This window comes from Propithecus coquereli, unplaced genomic scaffold (assembly GCF_000956105.1).
Source record: "Propithecus coquereli isolate 6110/MARCELLA unplaced genomic scaffold, Pcoq_1.0 Scaffold3, whole genome shotgun sequence".
In the NCBI taxonomy this organism is placed as follows: Eukaryota; Metazoa; Chordata; class Mammalia; order Primates; family Indriidae; genus Propithecus; species Propithecus coquereli.
This window is the reverse complement of record NW_012148618.1, coordinates 430,824-448,536: the sequence shown is the minus strand read 5'-3', so window position 1 is coordinate 448,536 and position 17,713 is coordinate 430,824. Positions and strand designations below refer to the sequence as shown.

The window sequence follows — 17,713 nt, the reverse complement described above, 5'->3', positions numbered from 1 at the left end:
ACCTTTGCATATCTGTACAACTCCCATGATAATGATCAGGGCCAAGGCCAGGAGCTTGCCAGCTGTGAAGACGTCTTGAACCCGGGTGGCCCACCGCACACTGGAACAGTTGACCCATGTGAGGAGCACTGAAACGAGAGACCCCCTAAACATACCCTCAGGGACCACATGAGGCTGCACAATGCCCACTGCACAGAGGCAGAAGTGCTCCTTGCTCCTGAAGGTGGGATTGTCACAGACAGGCCAAACATCTGGCACGCTCAGCCCCAGTGACCAGAAACATTGGCTAGGTTAATGGGTTACAATGGGGATTACATGCCCCAAATTAGAGCTTGGTCAGAGCATGCCCTCCCCAGGGCTGGAAGCCAGAAGCAGGTATGTAAATGTAAGCACTGGCTTGAGCAATTGCACTGGCCTCGCTTAACATAATGCTTTTTTTTTTTTTTTTGGAGACAGAGTCTCGCTCTGTTGCTCGGGCTAGAGTGCCGTGGTGTCAGCCTAGCTCACAGCAACCTCAAACTCCTGGGCTCAGGCAATCCTTCTGCCTCAGCCTCCCGAGTAGCTGGGACTACAGGCATGCGCCACCATGCCCGGCTAATTTTTTCTATATATATTTTTAGTTGTCCAGATAATTTCTTTCTATTTTTAGTAGAGACGGGGTCTCGCTCTTGTTCAGGCTGGTCTTGAACTCTGACCTCGAGGGATCCTCCCACCTCGGCCTCCCAGAGTGCTAGGATTACAGGCATGAGCCACCACACCCGGCCAACATAATGCTTTTGAGATCTATTCATGTTGCTGCATATATCAGTAACTTGTTCTTTTTTATTGTTGAATAGTATCCCATTAGATGAATGTATCAGTTGTTTTTCCATTCACCAGCTGAGAGAAATTTGGGTTACTCCGAGTTTGGTGCTATTATTAATAAAGCTACTGTAAACACTTGTGTAGAAGTCTTTTCATGGATTGTAGCAGTCTTTGAGTGGGTTTTCCATTTCTCCTGACTAAATACCCAGAAATGGGATTCTGGGTCATATAGTTATTATATGTATAACTTTCTGCCAAACTGTTTTTTCCAAAGTGGCTATATAATTTTACCTCCCCACCAGTTATGTTAGAGTTCCTATTGCTGTGTACATTTGTACACATTTGGTATTGTCAGTTTCAGAAAAAAAAAAAGAGAAAGAAAGAAAAATCTGGCGATTCTAATAGGCATGTAGTAGTATTTCACTGTGGTTTTGATTTGCATTTCCCTAATGGCTAATGATGTTGAGCAAGTTTTCATATGCTCATTTGCCTTCCATCTACATATCATGTTTGTTGGGTTGGTTAGCTCTGCCTCCTCACCCAGGAGTAACAGGGTTCCTACAGAGATCCCAACACTTAAGAATAAAGGGGAAGCTACTCAGGAGGCTGAGGCAGGAGGAGCCCAGGAGTTTGAGGCTGCAGTGAGCTCTGATCATGCCACTCTGCACTCTAGCCTGGGTGACAGAGCAAGATCTTGTCTCAAAAAAATAAAATAAAATAAAATAAAATAAATAAATAAAGAATGAATGAATAAAAGGGGAAAAAAATCCTCTTGCTTCTTCTCCTGAAACAGCCAACAGGACACCGTCTAGTCCTCAAAAGGTACACATCACACCTGTAAAAAGCATGACACTATTTCTATTTCCTCAAGCCTCTAACCAGGGCTCTGACTTCACTTGATTGGCTGATCAAGTTTTATCAATATTTTGTCCTTAAACTGTGCTTTTACTTTCCAAGTATTTCCCAACCGTACTCAATTCTGAGAACACTTTGGCAGGATAGGGAGGTCCTGACATTATCCATCTGTAACCTTCCCCACCTTCCTTCCCGCACCATCTCCACCTGGCCAACTCCTTCTCATCTTTCAAGATCCAGCTCAAATGTCACCTGTTCTGTGAGTCTTTATAATTTATAATTTTATTTATTCCTAACAACACTCCAGCAAGGGAAGACATATTAGCTGTGTTTCATAGACAAGGAACAAAATTTGTTCCTCTTCCCTAGAACGATCCCAGACCACTTTGTTTATATCCAATTTTCACACTTATTTCTTTGTATTAAAATAGTCTGTGTCTTTTTTCCCCTCTCCTTGTAGACTAGGAGGGCAGGGACTGTGATTTTTTCATGTTTTTAATCCCAGGGCATATCATTGCTGTCTGCAAATATTAGGTGCTCAATGAATATTCAATAAACGAATTTTAAAATGCCACAATTCACGAGTTTTCTAATATCACCTCAGTCTACACAGTCCACAATGCACACCATCTTCCCTGCTCCCTAGGAATCTCATCAAAAGGAGACACATTCCCAGTTGGTTTCACAGAACCAAAAGAGCAACAGGAGGCTTGACTTCAGGAGTAGAAACTCTTGACTCCTGGTGGAGGAGCTGTTATCCAAGATGGTGTCATATAAGGAGAAGCAAAACATGTTGTCAGAGGAAGGATTTTAAGTGCCCGAACAGGGAGAACATTTTGTAAATACTTTAATGTTCCAGATGGATGGAGACATCCTGATAAATACACACTTGGTTTATCTTACTCAATTTAATAAGGATTTCAGGATCATGTGCCTGGTGACAATCCAACCCAAATCATTCTCAACAACTGGGTCTGTGATCTCAGCCTTTCCCCAGGGCCCTGAGATATGCGGGGTAGAGGCTGGGCCCCCATACCCGGGAATTCAGGCAGACATAGCAATAATGACTAAGGGATAAAGGAGACTGACTTATAATAGGAAGGATGATGAGTAAACAAAACCCATGAGCCTCAGGGATAGGTAAGGATTACAGAATAAGGAACTTGGGCAGAGAGGGCAGGCAGGGTGGTGATGGAAAGTGCTTAAGAAAAATAAGGGCAGAGTAGGACAACTCAGAGAAATTCCTCCTCCCCCAAGCAGGAGGGGGAAGGTGGCCACCTCCCCGGTTGCTGGGATAGAAAACATAAAATCATCTCTTTATTTGATGACCTTGTGGAGGCAAACAAAGACTCACTCCTGCAAACTGTCAGCTCCACAGGGCTCCTGGGGGTGAGGAGAGATGTTTGGAGGGAAGGGATGCTTTGTCAAATAATCTCTCTGTGGGTGTCTTCCGTCCTGCCTCACCTCATCTCCACAACTTCCCAAGAACCCAGCCATGACTAATATTTAACCTTTCACCTTCACAGATCTTTCCGAAATAAAAAGAGAAATTCCGAGAATGAGGTGGGGACAGGCAGGCTGCCTGTGACACCTTGTCTTCCTGAAATAATGGCTGCAGGCCCCAGGTCTGACCTTTCACCCTGCAGCTGGGGGATCACAGCATGTGACTGAAGGGAAAGAGGACACTTTCAGGCTCCTGGTACCACAGGACAGCTTCCCTCACAGCAGGCTGAAACCAGAGCCTCCATCCAGAGAGGAAAGGTCAGTGAGTGAAGGGCCCACTCAGAAGTCTTGCTGCTTCCTGTCTGCTACCTGGCACTCCTTTCGGTTGCTCAAGACTATGTTCTCTCTCTCTTCTCAGCTAGACCCTGGATTCTGTGTGCCTGATAAACAGTGACCTCAGGTAAGCCACACATAGATGGGGACCAGTGGCCACTGCAGTTTGAAATGTGAGCAGGTTCCATCCATCTGTCTATCCATCATCTGCACAGGGCCTACATGGGCTAGGCACTCTGGCAGGTGGGGAGGTTACACATAAGACACAAGTCCCTGCCCTCAGTAAGTTGACAGTGTAATGGGGGCGATGGGTGAACTAAGAGACGACCACAAAACAACGTGGCGACGGCAGCGCTATTTACGGAAGCTAGCGTCCACAAGGAGCCCCTAACTCAGCCTGGGGGGCAGTCAGAGATGCTTCCTTTAGGCGGAAGAGACCCTAGCAACATGGAGAATGTTACAATTTTGGCCCAGCTGGACAAAATAAAAAGGCATAGGACTCTGGCTCCTGTCCATTTTAATCCAGCTGTGGGAGTGGTCACTGCTTCTCTAGAGGCTCCCCCTGGAATCCCAGGCTTATCTGCATTTCTTGGGCATTTTCTCCCCTCTCTTTTGCTGCCTGGGTGAAAAATAAGAGGAAAAGTCTATGAAGGCAAGAGCTCTGGGAGGCCAAGACAGGAAGATCGCTGAGGTCACGAGTTCGAGACCAGCCTGAGCGAGAGTGAGACCCCATTTCTACTAAAAATAGAAAAATTAGCAGGGCATGGTGGTGTGCGCCTATAGTCCTAGCTACTGGGGAGGCTGAGGCAGGAGGATTGCTTGAGCCCAGGAGTTTAGGTTGCTGTGAGCTAGGCTGAGGCCACAGCACTGCAGCCCAGACAACAGAGTGAGACTTTGTCTTTAAAAAAAAAAAAAAAAAAAAAGATGACAAGAGTTCAAGAAGATGCTGAATTCAGAGGTTGGTTACTTAATCTACCCAGTCTGAAGAACTAAACATCACCATGACACATGACAGGAGAGACACAAAGAATGAGGCAGGAGGAGGGAAACTCGGAATCCAGCAATCTAGAGCCCTGTCCAGCGCCCAAGGCCTCTCAGCTGACAAGTGGGAGAGGTGGGCTCAACGTCTCCTGCCCATGGAAGCTGCAGAACTGGCAGAGAGATGCAGAGTCCTCGCCGCCACCCTGCAGCTTGCTTGCCCACTGTGGAGGGAGTGGGCTCCCAGTGGAGAAGGTGCTCTCAGCCCCACCCAGCCCTGGCCCTCAGACTTCAGTCTTAGGGGATCACAGAAGCCTCTCCTTCACTCCCTCCCTTTGGCAAAGACTGCAGGTGTCATGGGGCCTGTGGAAGGCAGAACAGTGGCCATCCCAAAGATGTCAACATTCTAATCTCCAGGACTTGAGAATATGTTATCTGAAATGGCAAAAGGACTTTGCAAATGTGATTCAGTTAAGGATCTTGAGATGGGGAGATTATCCTGATGATCCAGAAGGGCCCAACGCAATCACAGGAGACAGGAGGGTCAGAGTTACAAAAGGAGATGTGATGATGGAAACAGAGATCAGAGAGAGGGAGATTTGAAGATGAAAGAAGGGGCTGTGAGCCAAAGAACGGAGGAGGTCCCTAGAAGCTGGAAGAGGCAAGAAGTACAGCTCCCCAGGACCTGCGCGAGGAAGGCAAATTTGCCAACGCCTGAGTTTAGGACTCGGACCTCCAGAATTTAAGTTAATAAATTTGTGTAGTTTTAAACCACTAAGTTTTTGGTAATTTGTAACAGTAGTAATAGGAAACTAATACAGAAATAGACATCAAGCAGAAAGACCAGAAAGCAAGGGCATACCCTTACATACCCTTAAAGAGAAAAGCTTTCAGAGAGCAACCAGGCAACACACACCAGGACCCCAGAGGAGAGTCTGTCCACAGGCTTTTCAGGACACCAGGCGGAGGGAAGTGGTGGGGCTCTATAGAAGTGGGTAGGGAAGGTGAGGTCATCAATGTGCTAACCTAGTTGGCAAATTCACATCACATGACAGCATCCCAACTCTTCCAGCTTCTCAACTCCAGCTGGGATCGTGTGGTTAGAGTTAAGTTACCACCTCCTCTTCCTCCCCTTGGTAATTCAATACAGTAGCAAACAGGCTTGTCCTATAATGACTCTAGCAGTGCTTTTCCTCTCTTCTCCAGGGCAAAAGACACAATATCCCTCCTTTACCTAATCTTAGGTTCTCCTCCAGGCTCCTCCATATTCTGTACAACTTCAGGCCCAAATACGCAATACAGACACACACACAAACACAGGCTGAAGGGTTACAAACTTCTTGCAAGGCAAGTAGAGTGCCAGGATGTTCACAGACACAATTGCTTTGTTCTTCGTCACTGTGGTTTTTTTGGTCTCCTAGTTTACTGACCAGAGGCTACAACGAAAGTACACAAAGGAAGTCAACACAGAAAGTCAAAAGATGATCTCAACAGTGCTGAGTCTGAGTTCACTTCTCAAGTTAGAGGGTACAGAGTGGCCACACTGTGTACTATTTCATAGTGGACAACACCAAACACACCTTGGCAGAGCTCTCTCTGTGATTTTTCTAGGCTGAGTCAATAAAACCTGACTCAGTAGGTGGTGAGGCACATGAGGTTAAGGGATTATAAATTTTGGAAGGGAAGAAAAGGAGCAACACTTTTGGGGAATTTTTACCTTATATTAACATACAGTCATACACCACAAAATGACATTTTGCTCAACCATAGACCACATATACGACAGTGGTAAGATTACAATATTGTGTTTTCACTGTACCTTTTCTATGTTTAGATATGTTTAGATAGACAAATACTTACCACTGTGTTACAACTGCCTACAGTATTCAGTACAGTTTATAGCCTAGGAGCAATAGGCTATACCACCTAGGTTTGTGTAAGTACAGTCTATGTTGTTCACACAATGACAAAATTGCCTAAGGATGCACTTCTCAGAGTGTATCCCCATTGTTAATTCACGTGTGGCAGCTTTATAGACTCCAGGTAAAGGAGGCAATTTAATCTCTCTAGTGCATTTTGAAATAGAACATCAGTGAATCTTCAGCATAAACAAATAAACAAATCTTCATTTAGAAAGTTTTAAGGATGAACTGGAGAGTTGTGGGGCTGGTTTTGAGTCCCTGCGATCATCACAGAGCCAGGGCTGTGGCCTTATCACTCTCCCCTAAGCTCTACCTAGTAGCACCTGGTGAGTGAAGGACCATGTGGGTTTCTGGTGTCTTTTTCGAGTGCAGAACAAGCAAGCAGAGCTCAGAGTAGCTTGTATAAGGACTAAAGTAACAATGGGGAGGAGGATGGTTAACAGCCTGGGAAGGAGGCAGAGATGGCTCCCTGAGGGGGACCTGGCAGGTCCGAAACCAGGAATCATTCAACTTCAGGACTTGAGGGACTCAATGGCCATGGAGCCCTCCCCAGCTGAGTCACTTACTCTAAGGGAGCCTGGACAAGTTAATTAACTCTTTGAGCCTCCCTTCCTTCTCTGTAAAATGTATGGTCCATTTTAATCCTGTGAAGATACTCTGTCATGCATGTATTGCATAAAATATTAAGTGGTTATTTTTTTTGTTCATAGGCTAACAAGAAGAGGACGTGATTTGCTCAGAGTCATGCTGACAATCAGAGTCAACACAGTGCGGCTGGGAAAGGGAATGGTTCGGAGGGTTTTAGAGTGGCCATGTCACACATTGGGCCATATCATGCACTGTTGCATTGCTTCTCCTTCGTCACTTCCTCCTGTACCCCTGACCTTTCTCCTCAATTTCTGATCTGTTTCATCTTTTTCTCGGGAGGATGCTCCTCCACAAATGACCTGCTCTGGGGTCCTTCGACCCAAGCTGTCTGAAGTGGGGAGGATGTCACAGCTCTAGGATGAAGTAGGGGGCTGTGGGGCTGGTGAATGTAGGCTGAGGCCCTGGACTCAAGCCCAGATGGTCTAGCATGTTCCTGTGCCTCGATTTCCACAAACAAAGAAAACTGCGCCAAGCATTATAAGTCAAGAAGGTTTGTGTGCGAGGAGGGAAGGCCCTGTAGAAAGCCCAGAGCCGCGCTGCTGCTCCTCAGGCCCAGTGGAAATGAAAGTGCCCTTTGCTTCCTGCAGCCAGGAGCGCACAAACAGCCATAAACAACACCTGCTGGCCAGTGTGGTGCTGAGATCCTGTGATACTGTCTGGCACACGGTAAATGCTAAAGCTTGCTGAATGGAGGAAGGATAGCTAGATAAATCTATGTGGAAAATATCAGGGAGCGTGCCCATAGGAGCCATTGTGCTGCTCCAGGGCATAAGCATCAGGGTTTTTTACATCATGGGACAGCCCCATGAAGCAGGGCAGGCAAGTGCCTGTGATGCCAGAGTTGCAGGGAGGGAGGGTGTCTGTGTGGCTGCCTCTCCACAAACCACACTCTCTGGTCTGACAGGGTAAAAGTTGGGATGGAGCCATCTAGACAGGGGCTGGATTGGTTGTTATGAGAATAGTTGCTAAGAAGAATAAACCAGTTGGGGCTCTCCCTGTGGCCAACTCTTGCTGTAAAGTTAAATATTTAAGACTACAACCCTACTGCCCAGAGGCGTGTTTCCAGCCTTGATGGGCAATCAGGGCCAGGAATGACCTTAGAGATCCAGAAACTCATTTTATATGTGAGTGAAGTAAGACCCTGGCTAAGAGAGGACTGGGATGGCCCCGATTCCCAGTGGCTGGTTCTGCCACTACCCCCCTCCCTTTCATCATGTACGGATTGCTCTGCCTTCCCTTGTTCCACTCCCACATCATCTCTCCCCTGCTCCTGTCAGTGCCACTTGGGACTCTGAGTCTGTCACCTGAAGATACTGGCCTGGCCCCAACCCAGGTTGCTTTCTGGGCAGCAGGAAGTAGATGCCAAGATGGCAAAATGGGAAGACTAAGATGGCCACTCTTCAGAAACCAAGAAAGTTGCATCCATTGTTCCCAGGGCTTTAGAAAAATCATTTCTCACAGGGAGTCTCCTTCCTCTGCCTTGTGTCCCCTCTCACCAGCCCCCTTAATAAGTCACCGTCTCATGTCTCCTCCAAACTCCAGGAACTCCATTTGCATTTCTTGGTCTCGCTGGCTCGCACCTTTCTCAGGAGTAGGCAGGAGGCAGCTTGGAAAGGCTTGTTTTCCTTTAACATTTCCAGAACTAGGCCTTTCCTCCTGGTCTTTTCAGATAAGTGAAAACAGGCAGTAGCAAGGGGGAGAAATGTCCAGACTTGCCAAAGTCCATAGAGACAGTTTAGAAGAGAGGGAAGAGCGAGCATAAGAAACAACAAGGTGGGAGGGAGTGAGGGAGAAGAGAGCTCGACAGGAGAACAGATAGAGAAGGCCAGGACAGAAAAAGAGAAAGATGGAATGTACTTAGCAGACAGCTGCTGAAAAAGGAAGCAGTGACGCCACCTTGTAGAAATCAGAACGCCCTGTTCCTCTCCAGACCTTCAAAATAGGCACCCATCCTGGATGGGCCACGATGGAGGCCCCAGCCCTCAGAAACAGCCATAAATTTCACCTGGGTCATGGGCCTGCCAGAAGGGTTGGTTTCTTAGCCTCACCTTTTGCTGGGACGTGCACTTCTCTGCCTTCTGCCAGGCTCTGTCCAGCTCCCCCTGACTCACCCCCTCTGGGCCAGGAGCAAACAGGCACGGGGAGAGCCACCATCAACCCTCCCTAGCCCCTGCAGAGCCGTGGGCGTGCCCAGCCTGAGGAGGCGGGGGTGTGGCGCCACTCGGCTCTGTGATAGGCTAGACGGGGCTCCTGGGCCGCCTCCCTGCTCCTGGAAGGAACTGGGCACGTGTTTCCAATTGTGCCAAAGCCGCTTCAGCTTGGCCTGTCCCACCTTAGCCCTTTCCAGATCAAGGAGGTAACCAGTGCCGGCTGCCAAAAGCACTGATAGGCCAGGAAAATACGCAGGCCTGTTTGAGTTCTAACGCACACAGCCCAAGGCTCTGATAAGGTTCCAGTTCTGCCCATGCGGGCCAGACCAAGCCACCTTTCCTCCTCAGAGACCTCAGAGAGGCCTGGTGTGGGCCGGGGAGAATGAGGAGACACAGAATCAGTTTCCTAGAACCCTCCTAGAATCCTCCTGCTTCCCCAGAGCCAAGACATTTTTCATATGGGGTGAAGGGTCACACTGTAAAGTCTTCAGGCACCCTGCCTACCTAAAACAAAGGTACTATTGTATATGTAAATAACTTGACTGGTGAAGTTATACATGTAACAGCAACCAAAAAAATTAAAGCAGCCCTTCCTTGTAAACTATGCTTTGATCCTAGCTTCTGTAAAGTACACAATGGGAAGTCTGGTTTTGAAACAGATCTTGCCTATCACACTATAGTAACATTTCCCTTCTGCAGCCCTTTTCATCTGGAAGCACTGACAAAGTTTTAGAAATCTCAGAACCCCCTCTGAAGGAGAGGAGGTGCTCTGAGCCTTCAGAAGGGCTTCTCTTCTCCAAGGACAAACCAGCAGAGGAGGAGGGGTACAGAGAAGCCATGAGTGCCCCTGTGGTCCCGAATCACAGGGCCTTTGCTGGACACTTCCAGCTGAGCTCCCACACACACTGCCCTCCCCCGCTTCTCTTCCTTCTTATCCTGTTTCTTCTCGTGCCAGCTGCTGGACCTGGACTTTCTGCTGAATCACCATTCAGTACTTAGTTCAGCCAAGAAGCCCAAACGGCCAGCTCAGCACTTTCCAGGTGCCAAGTAGTTCTCTCAGCGTTAGCTAAACATGGCTCCTGAGCTGGCTGTGGTAGAGAAGAGAAAAACTGAGGACACCAGGAAAGCCAGGGGTGGCACGCCATGCCACCTTGGGGAGCCTGGAACTGAAAAGTTCCTGTTATCCCATGCCCCAATTCTCAGGGCCGATGCACCCCAAAGAGCAAGGTGGATGAGGGTGGCTTCTGTTGGGTCTGCACTGAATCCAGGAGGCCTAGTCTGACCCTACATTGTATTCAGTCTTGGAAGATAGGGTGTGGGTCCTGGGAGGTCTGGTTGGTTTTTGTGCCAGAAGGCTTATGGGCTCTGCTAGTGTTCTCCAAGGTCTATAAACCTGGACCTAGGCCTGGTGTGGTGGCTCACGCCTGTAATCCTAGCACTCCGGGAGGCCAAGGCAGGAGGATTGCTTGAGCTCAGGAGACCCCATCTCTACTAAAAATAGGGGGAAAAAATTAGCTTGGCAACTAAAAATAGAAAAACTTAGCCGGGCATGGCGGTGTGTGCCTGTAGTCCCAGCTACTCAGGAGGCTCAGGCAGGAGGATTGCCCGAGCCTAGGAGTTTGAGGTTGCTGTGAGCTAGGGCGATGCCATGACACTCTAGCCCAGGAAACGGAGCAAGACTCTGAATCAAACAAACAAACAAACAAACCTTGACCTAGCCTGCAAAATTCCCCAAAATGGCTCAGTTGTAACCCAATTCCAAAAGTAACTAGTACTTAAAATTGCTAAACTGTCAAAACAAATCTTGCCCTTTCTTCTTTTCCCCAAAGCTCCAAGTACCACTGGGCCTCACTCCTATAAGTCTTCTGATTTTATGGTCTTGGGTATGTGATAGGAATTTTGTATGTCACATTAACCCTAAAATTTCGGCAGACACGATTAGTGGGTAACTTCATAAACCACAGGCACCAGCTCCTCTGAGAAAAACAGTGATCCCTGAAAGTCAGCAACAAAAGGCCAAAGGAGAATTTAAGTTTCTAGGTTGGTTTGAGAAAGTAAGCAAATTGTTCCCATACCTGATGGAAGCTGAACTTTAGGAAAACTCCCTGTTCAGGGAACCTCAATCCCATTCATTATTCTCCCAAGCAGTGGTGGACACATGCCAGAAACAAGCCCTTCATTCCTCAATTTCCAGGGCCTGGTCTATGTGGGCACACCCTCTGAACAGCCTTTACTCTCAGTAAGGCTTTACTCTCAGGCACAACCCTTTACTCTCAGTCTGAGAGTAAAAGCTGGAGACCAGAGGAGATGCTATGGGAAGTCAGGAAAGAGGAGGTGATCTGAACCAGCAATTGAACCACATTAAAACTAAAAAGAAGACTGATTTGTCAGGTTGCCAGTTGGGGGGAGGGGAGAGAAAGCCTGATCTGAGAAGAGGGTTTAAACCAATGTACAGAAGGGTGTAGCACAAGTGGATCTGCAGGGAGAAGACCTCTATAGAATTCGTCAATTCTCTGTGATATATGGAATTGCTCACTATGATGTATAAACTATAAGCATTGTACCAATAATTGTTCTTATTGGAGCTCACAACTGAGTCACTGTTACAGAAATGTAAAACGAGGATAACAGAAATACCTTCATTCCTAGGAATATAGCACAAGGAACACTCCAGAGGCCTTATAGGGCAGGGAGGTGAAATAGCACTAAAGAATGGGTGTTTTCTCTGCCATGATACACACTGGAGTCCAAAAGCACAGGGGACACCTTCCTTAAGTCCCAGCAACAGATCTTAAGTATAGAGAGTGAATGGGAAGGTGGCAAAGACAGAGGGGCCAACTCAACCAATCTGAACCACACCAGTGAGAAAACATTAAAATATGATCCAGTGTTGTCCTTCATTTATTTCACCTCTATCCCTAACAAGACTGTGTCATTCTTGACTCCTTCGTCTTTGATCACCAAGTCCTGCCAATTCTATTAATACCTCCTAAATGGCAAATATATTTACTTCTGTCCACTCCTACTGCTCCATCCCTGATTCATGCCACTGTCATCTCTAACCTGGATTCCTATAACTGCCTTGTAATCAGTCTTCTTGCCTCTGATCTCACTCCCCTACCAATCTATCCTTTATCCTGACAGAATGACTCTCCTATAATACAAATATGATAATGTTAGTCCTCTGCTTGGAATCCTTTAATGCCTTCCCAATGCTCTTAGAGTAAAGCCCAGTCTCTTTAGCATGGTCCATAAGGCCTTTTGTGCACTTTTTAATTTTTTACTTAGAGACAGAGTCTTGCTCTGTTGCCCAGGCTGATCTCAAGCTACGGAGGAGCCTCAGGCCTCCTCCTGAGATTACAGCATGAGCCTGTGCCCAGCCTTAAATGTCACTTTCTCCAAGATTTTCTTCAAACCCAGTCCTGTGCTCCCATTTTTCTTACAGTTAGCTCCCTGGATGTTGTCCTCTTGGGAACTTATGACTTTGAAATTAAATTCCCTCTATACTTGTCAGAATTATTCATTGAACTGTGAGTTCCTTGGTACAGGAACTACGTATCCCCATGCCTAGAACAATGTCTAGAGCAGAACACTCAAATATTTGATAGCGATTGAATAATGCCGTGTCACCTTCAGTATCAGTAGAGGACACACAAATGGATTCCATATAACAATTGTTAAGAGAGAAAGCTTAATTTGCTGCTGCTTCAAATGAGAATGAGGGTTTTTTGGATTCACTGCTGTCTGTCCTGGGCCAAGAACAGTATCTAGCACATCATGGGCACTTGATAAATGTCTGTTGAATGAACGAAGTGTTGCAATTCTCATTTATATACTGCTTCCCAAGAGTCCCAATCCTTTTCTAAGTAATGCTGCTCTAAAGCAGGCTTTCCAGCAGAATCCTGGGGTAACCACCCTGGGGAAGACTTCTAACCAGAGACTTGCTCCACATCCCTCAGGCCTCTGGGGAGGACAGGGAAGGCAGAAATAGAGAGAACACTAATTGCTCATCATGGTGCTGTACACATTTAAGTTGAAACATTTTGATTTGTAGACAAACCAAATTTCTTCCCCTTAGTAGTCAATCAACACGTCCAGCTGATTCTACTAAATCTTTCTTGTTTTTCTCACCTCTCCATCCTTGTTACTTCACTCTGGCCCAGACTCGGTCTGCTTGTCTCCCTGCTTCAAGTTTCATGGTCTTTCTTCACCCAAACGTGAACCTAATCATGTTACGCCTCGGTTCAAAATCCTTCAGTGATTCCCTGGTCCTTGGATAAAATCTGCTCTATTCTTCACGATATACAGGCTCCTTCAAGATCCGGCTGCTGCCCACCTGTTCAGCCTCATTTCCTGTCACTCTCCTAGGATCCACCCACACAAAAGTACTTGCTTTTCTCAAACAGGCCATTTCTCTCTGGACGCCAAGTGTTGCTGAGCCCTTCCCTCTACGTGGCTGTCCTCTCACCGTCTGCCCATCTGGTCCTACCTACTTTTTAAGATTTAGCACAATCTGGGAGCCTTCCTTGCACTCCCCTCCCAACTTCAAAGCACTTTGTGTTGCACACATTTTTTTCATCACATCGTATTACAATTATTTGTTTATATGCCAATCTCTTCACTCAACTTTTAATCTTTTCCAAAATTCTGTAAATTATGCCTTATCTCCACTCAGTGTAGAAGTTCAATACGGTGATTTTTATGTTTAAAAAAATTTTTTTTAAAACATATTCATGCAGGATCAATATGGTGATTAACTGATAGATTTTCTAGTTTCTTTCCCCCACCCCATGGAAGTCCCCTACAGAATAATTTTTAGTCTTAATGCATCACAAAAATGAAAAATGAAATTTTAGTCAAATTAACCATTGAGGTAAAATCAAGAGATTTTCAGTACATTTAGATTTTAAATGCTGGCCAGTTAGAAGATGTACAGAGAAAAAAAGGGGTCTTGGATGTATGGGAATCAAATCGAGGCCAGTCTGTATTTGTCTGAATTCATATATACAAGGCCGATCAGACACCCAAAGAACTCTTTGGGGCCTACTGGGGAGGGGCAAGAAGGCAGCGCTGCCCAGTTATCTGAGGCAATATGTTTAGTGTTTGGGGATGGGCAGTTTGGTACTAGAGAAGAAGAAAACTCAAGGGAACTGAGATTAAGGGATTTAGATGCCAGGAAAGACTGTTGAAGCCTCCGATGTCAAGAGATTGATTAATTTGCAAGAGACTTACAGAACCACCTGCACTTGTTTCTTTGTTGCAGCATCCTGCACCAGGCAGCTGGAAGCTTTCTGTAGAGCAACTCAGGGGTAGAAGCAATATTGAAGTCCTTTCCCTTCCACATAGGTCAAAGAAGAAGAAGGAGAAATCTGAAGCCCTGGAAAACTCACCTCTTAGGCATCTCAGTACAAAGATAGAAAACAAGATAAGAAGCATTTTTTTCTTGTGAAATGCATGCAGAGTACTCCTTTCTCCTCAGGGAGAGGAAGGGGAAGGAGCTTCTTTAGGTCAAGACATTCAGGAAGGCCTGCGGGGTGGCTCATGCCTGTAATCCTAGCACTCTGGGCGGCCCAGGTGGGAGGATTGCTTGAGGTCAGGAGTTTGAGACCAGCCTGAGCAAGAGCAAGAGCCCATCTCTACTAAAAATAGAAAAAATTAGCCAGGCAACTAAAAATAGAAACAAAAAAGTAACGGGGTTTGGTGGTGCATGCCTGTAGTCCCAGCTACTTGGGAGGCTGAGGCAGTAGGATCACTTGAGCCCAGGAATTTGAGGTTGCTGTGAGCTAGGCTGACACCATGGCACTCTAGCCTGGGCAACAGCGTGAGACTCTGTCTCAAAAAAAAAAAAAAAGACATTCGGGGAGAAGAGGGAGACTTGAATGGAAAGAAATTATTCTACTTCAGATGCTAGATGGGACCTCAGTCCCGAAAGAGAGGACGGAGGCCAGGAGTTGTCTGAATGAAAGATGATCCAGTCCCCAAGAAAAGCAAGGACAAACAGATCCCAAAGGAAAACTCAGAGTAAGGAAGCAAGATGCACAGACTAGAGTCTAGGGAAAGGGCTCTGACACCTGGTGCCCCCGCTGTGTCACTGTGGCCACTTTGTTTATAACTGGAAACCCAGTTATATGTGGCTACCTGGTGAAGGGCAAGCTGCAGAAATAGCCTGTCAACAAGTAGGTCTATATGCACAGATATGTCCATCTATAGATGTGTTTTATTTATTTATTTTTCTTCTTCTTTTTTTTTTTTTTTGAGACAAAATCTTGCTCTGTTGCCCAGGCTAGAGTGCCATGGTGTCAGCCTAGCTCACAGCAACCTCAAACTCCCAGGCTCAAGCAATCCTACTGCCTCAGCCTCCCGAGTAGCTGGGACTACAGGCATGAGCCACCATGCCCGGCTAACCTTTTCTATTTTTAGTAGAGAGGGGGGTCTCACTCTTGCTCAGGCTGGTCTTGAACTCCTGAGTTCAAGCGATCCTCCCACCTCCCCCAGGGTGCTAGGATCACGGGCGTGAGCCACCTGCCCGGCCATGCATTTTTATTTAGAATTGTAAGGACACCTATCCACTATCGCCGGGCTCCTGGGCAGGGGAGGGCCAGGGCAGCTCTCACTGCAACTCCCTTTGTATCTTATTGAATCTTTTATGTGGAGAATATAGTCACTTACTTATGAAATAATAAAAAAGAGAGAGAGAGAGAGAGAGAGAGAGAGAAACACCCAAACAAATCACAAAAGAAGACACTAAAACCAAGTTATAACATCTCCCAGGCACCTCCTAACTTCTTCCCCTCCCACTAACATGCTTGCTCTGGAGAAGGGAGAAAGGCTTGTCATTTAATTAAAATGTAAAATACTTTCTTTTCTTCTCTCTTTTTTTTTTTTGGACTGCCTGGTGGCTGGGGATTTTGTGCTGACTCAGCAGAGAATAATCAGCTTTGACCTGAATAATAGCATAACTCAAAGCGGCAGCTGCAGTTGCATAAGCACCATCCAGATCTGCAGTTCCTTCTCTCTCCTTCTCCTCTCCCCCACCCCCTCCAGGCTCTGGGCAGGCAAGCCAGTTACAGCAGGTTCTTTCCGCCTCTCCACCCCCACCATCTGGCTAGTCCCAACTTCATTTCTCATCAGATCTCTTCCAAAACAGCCCCACCACAGAACCAGACTTGACCTCACCTCCTCCCTCCTGCAGCAAACCCTCACTAGGGACGTTGCCACTCTGGCCCTCCCAGGGGGGCCCTGCGCCCTGTCCTCCAGCGCCCTCCACTACACGCCAGCGACTTCTCCACTGAGGTGGCACACTGGATGAAGCCCGTTATCAGCATAACAAAATGAGACAGCAGAAAGCAGAGTTTCCTATGGACATATACGTTCATGTCATACCCAAGCTCTACTGCTTCTGTCAGGAGTACGGCTAGGCTGGGCTACTCTTGGCTGTGCCGCCAAGGAATGCTGGGCCTATTTTATGCAATTGGCTTGCCTGGCACCTGCTAAGAGGATGGGGTGGGCTGGATGATGGTGGGGGTGGGGGGATGGGTGGCTGGTGCTGGAATAAAAGATATCAGCGTTTAATGAAAGACAGCACCCACCAAGCCTTCCTGATAACCTGCTTTCTGTTTTACTGGATACCTTAAGAGATGATTTGAGGGGTCTGTTGAAGTGATAGTCAACAAACCAGAAAACAAAACCTCTGTCCACAGACTCAAAGCAGCTGGGAGTGTCTGGCTTAAGGAAGAGGAGAGAGGAAGCGTGTGTGTGGCTGTGTACGTGTACGTGTGCACCCTGCCGGGGAGTGCAGTGGGGGCTCCATGAGGCCTTCCCAGCTAGGAGGAAAGGACACTGCGGGGGGTGGGGGGTGCCGAGCTGGTTTCCATTTCCCCTGAAGAAAATAAGGAGGAATAAGCTTGGGAATAAGAAGGGTTTAAGAACATTTTTTTGCTTATGAAGTTAAAAAAATACTTGAACACATATCTCAAGGACATTGAAAAATTCCTGTCTTTGGAGAACAAGATTGACTAGAACAAGATTGTTCTACTTAGGAGGCAGAGGACAGACCAGATAAGCTTTATTGGATCTTTGATAGCAGAGATGTGGGGCTGAGGGGGATGCTAATCATTTCTGTCATCAGCCAGAGTGCCTAAATTTTCCCTTGGCTTGGTGCCAACAGTGTCTAGGTGAGGGGCAGGCTGCAGAGATGACTGTGTGCAACCTGTCTTTCTGGACCTGGGCTTACAAGCAGGCGCCATTCTTATCTCCTGGGAGAGTTTGGACCTTTCTGGTCTGAGGGGAGGCCCACGGGCTACACCACTCTGGAGGATCTTTGTGCCAGGGTTCAAACTCTTAGCAGGTTTGGGGAATACAAAGGAAGCCATGGGGTCTAGCCACCCAGAGAACTCCACCCTGTGGCCTGGCTCCTCTCCTAGGGGAGAGACGGAACAGCCTTAATGTTCTTGATTTCTAGTAAGAGGGTCAGGGTGGCCTCTTGTGTGAGGCACTTTAGCAGCATCAGCAGGAAAGAGGAAGCTGTCTGTGTGCAAAAGACGCCAAAACAGCAGTGGCCAGCACTCATGTGTTCCCTCA

At 47.0% G+C, this 17,713-nt stretch overlaps 1 protein-coding gene across 1 annotated transcript in view; it reads right to left on the bottom strand.

The window, feature by feature from the left end:
- SLC7A8 (solute carrier family 7 (amino acid transporter light chain, L system), member 8) overlaps positions 1-17,713 on the bottom strand; it is a 55,820-nt gene that overhangs the window by 12,679 nt on the left and 25,428 nt on the right. Inside the window, exon 4 of the mRNA XM_012649528.1 lies at positions 3-128. Within this exon, the coding sequence (XP_012504982.1) occupies positions 3-128 (126 nt within the window). The remainder of the gene's footprint in view (positions 1-2; positions 129-17,713) is intronic.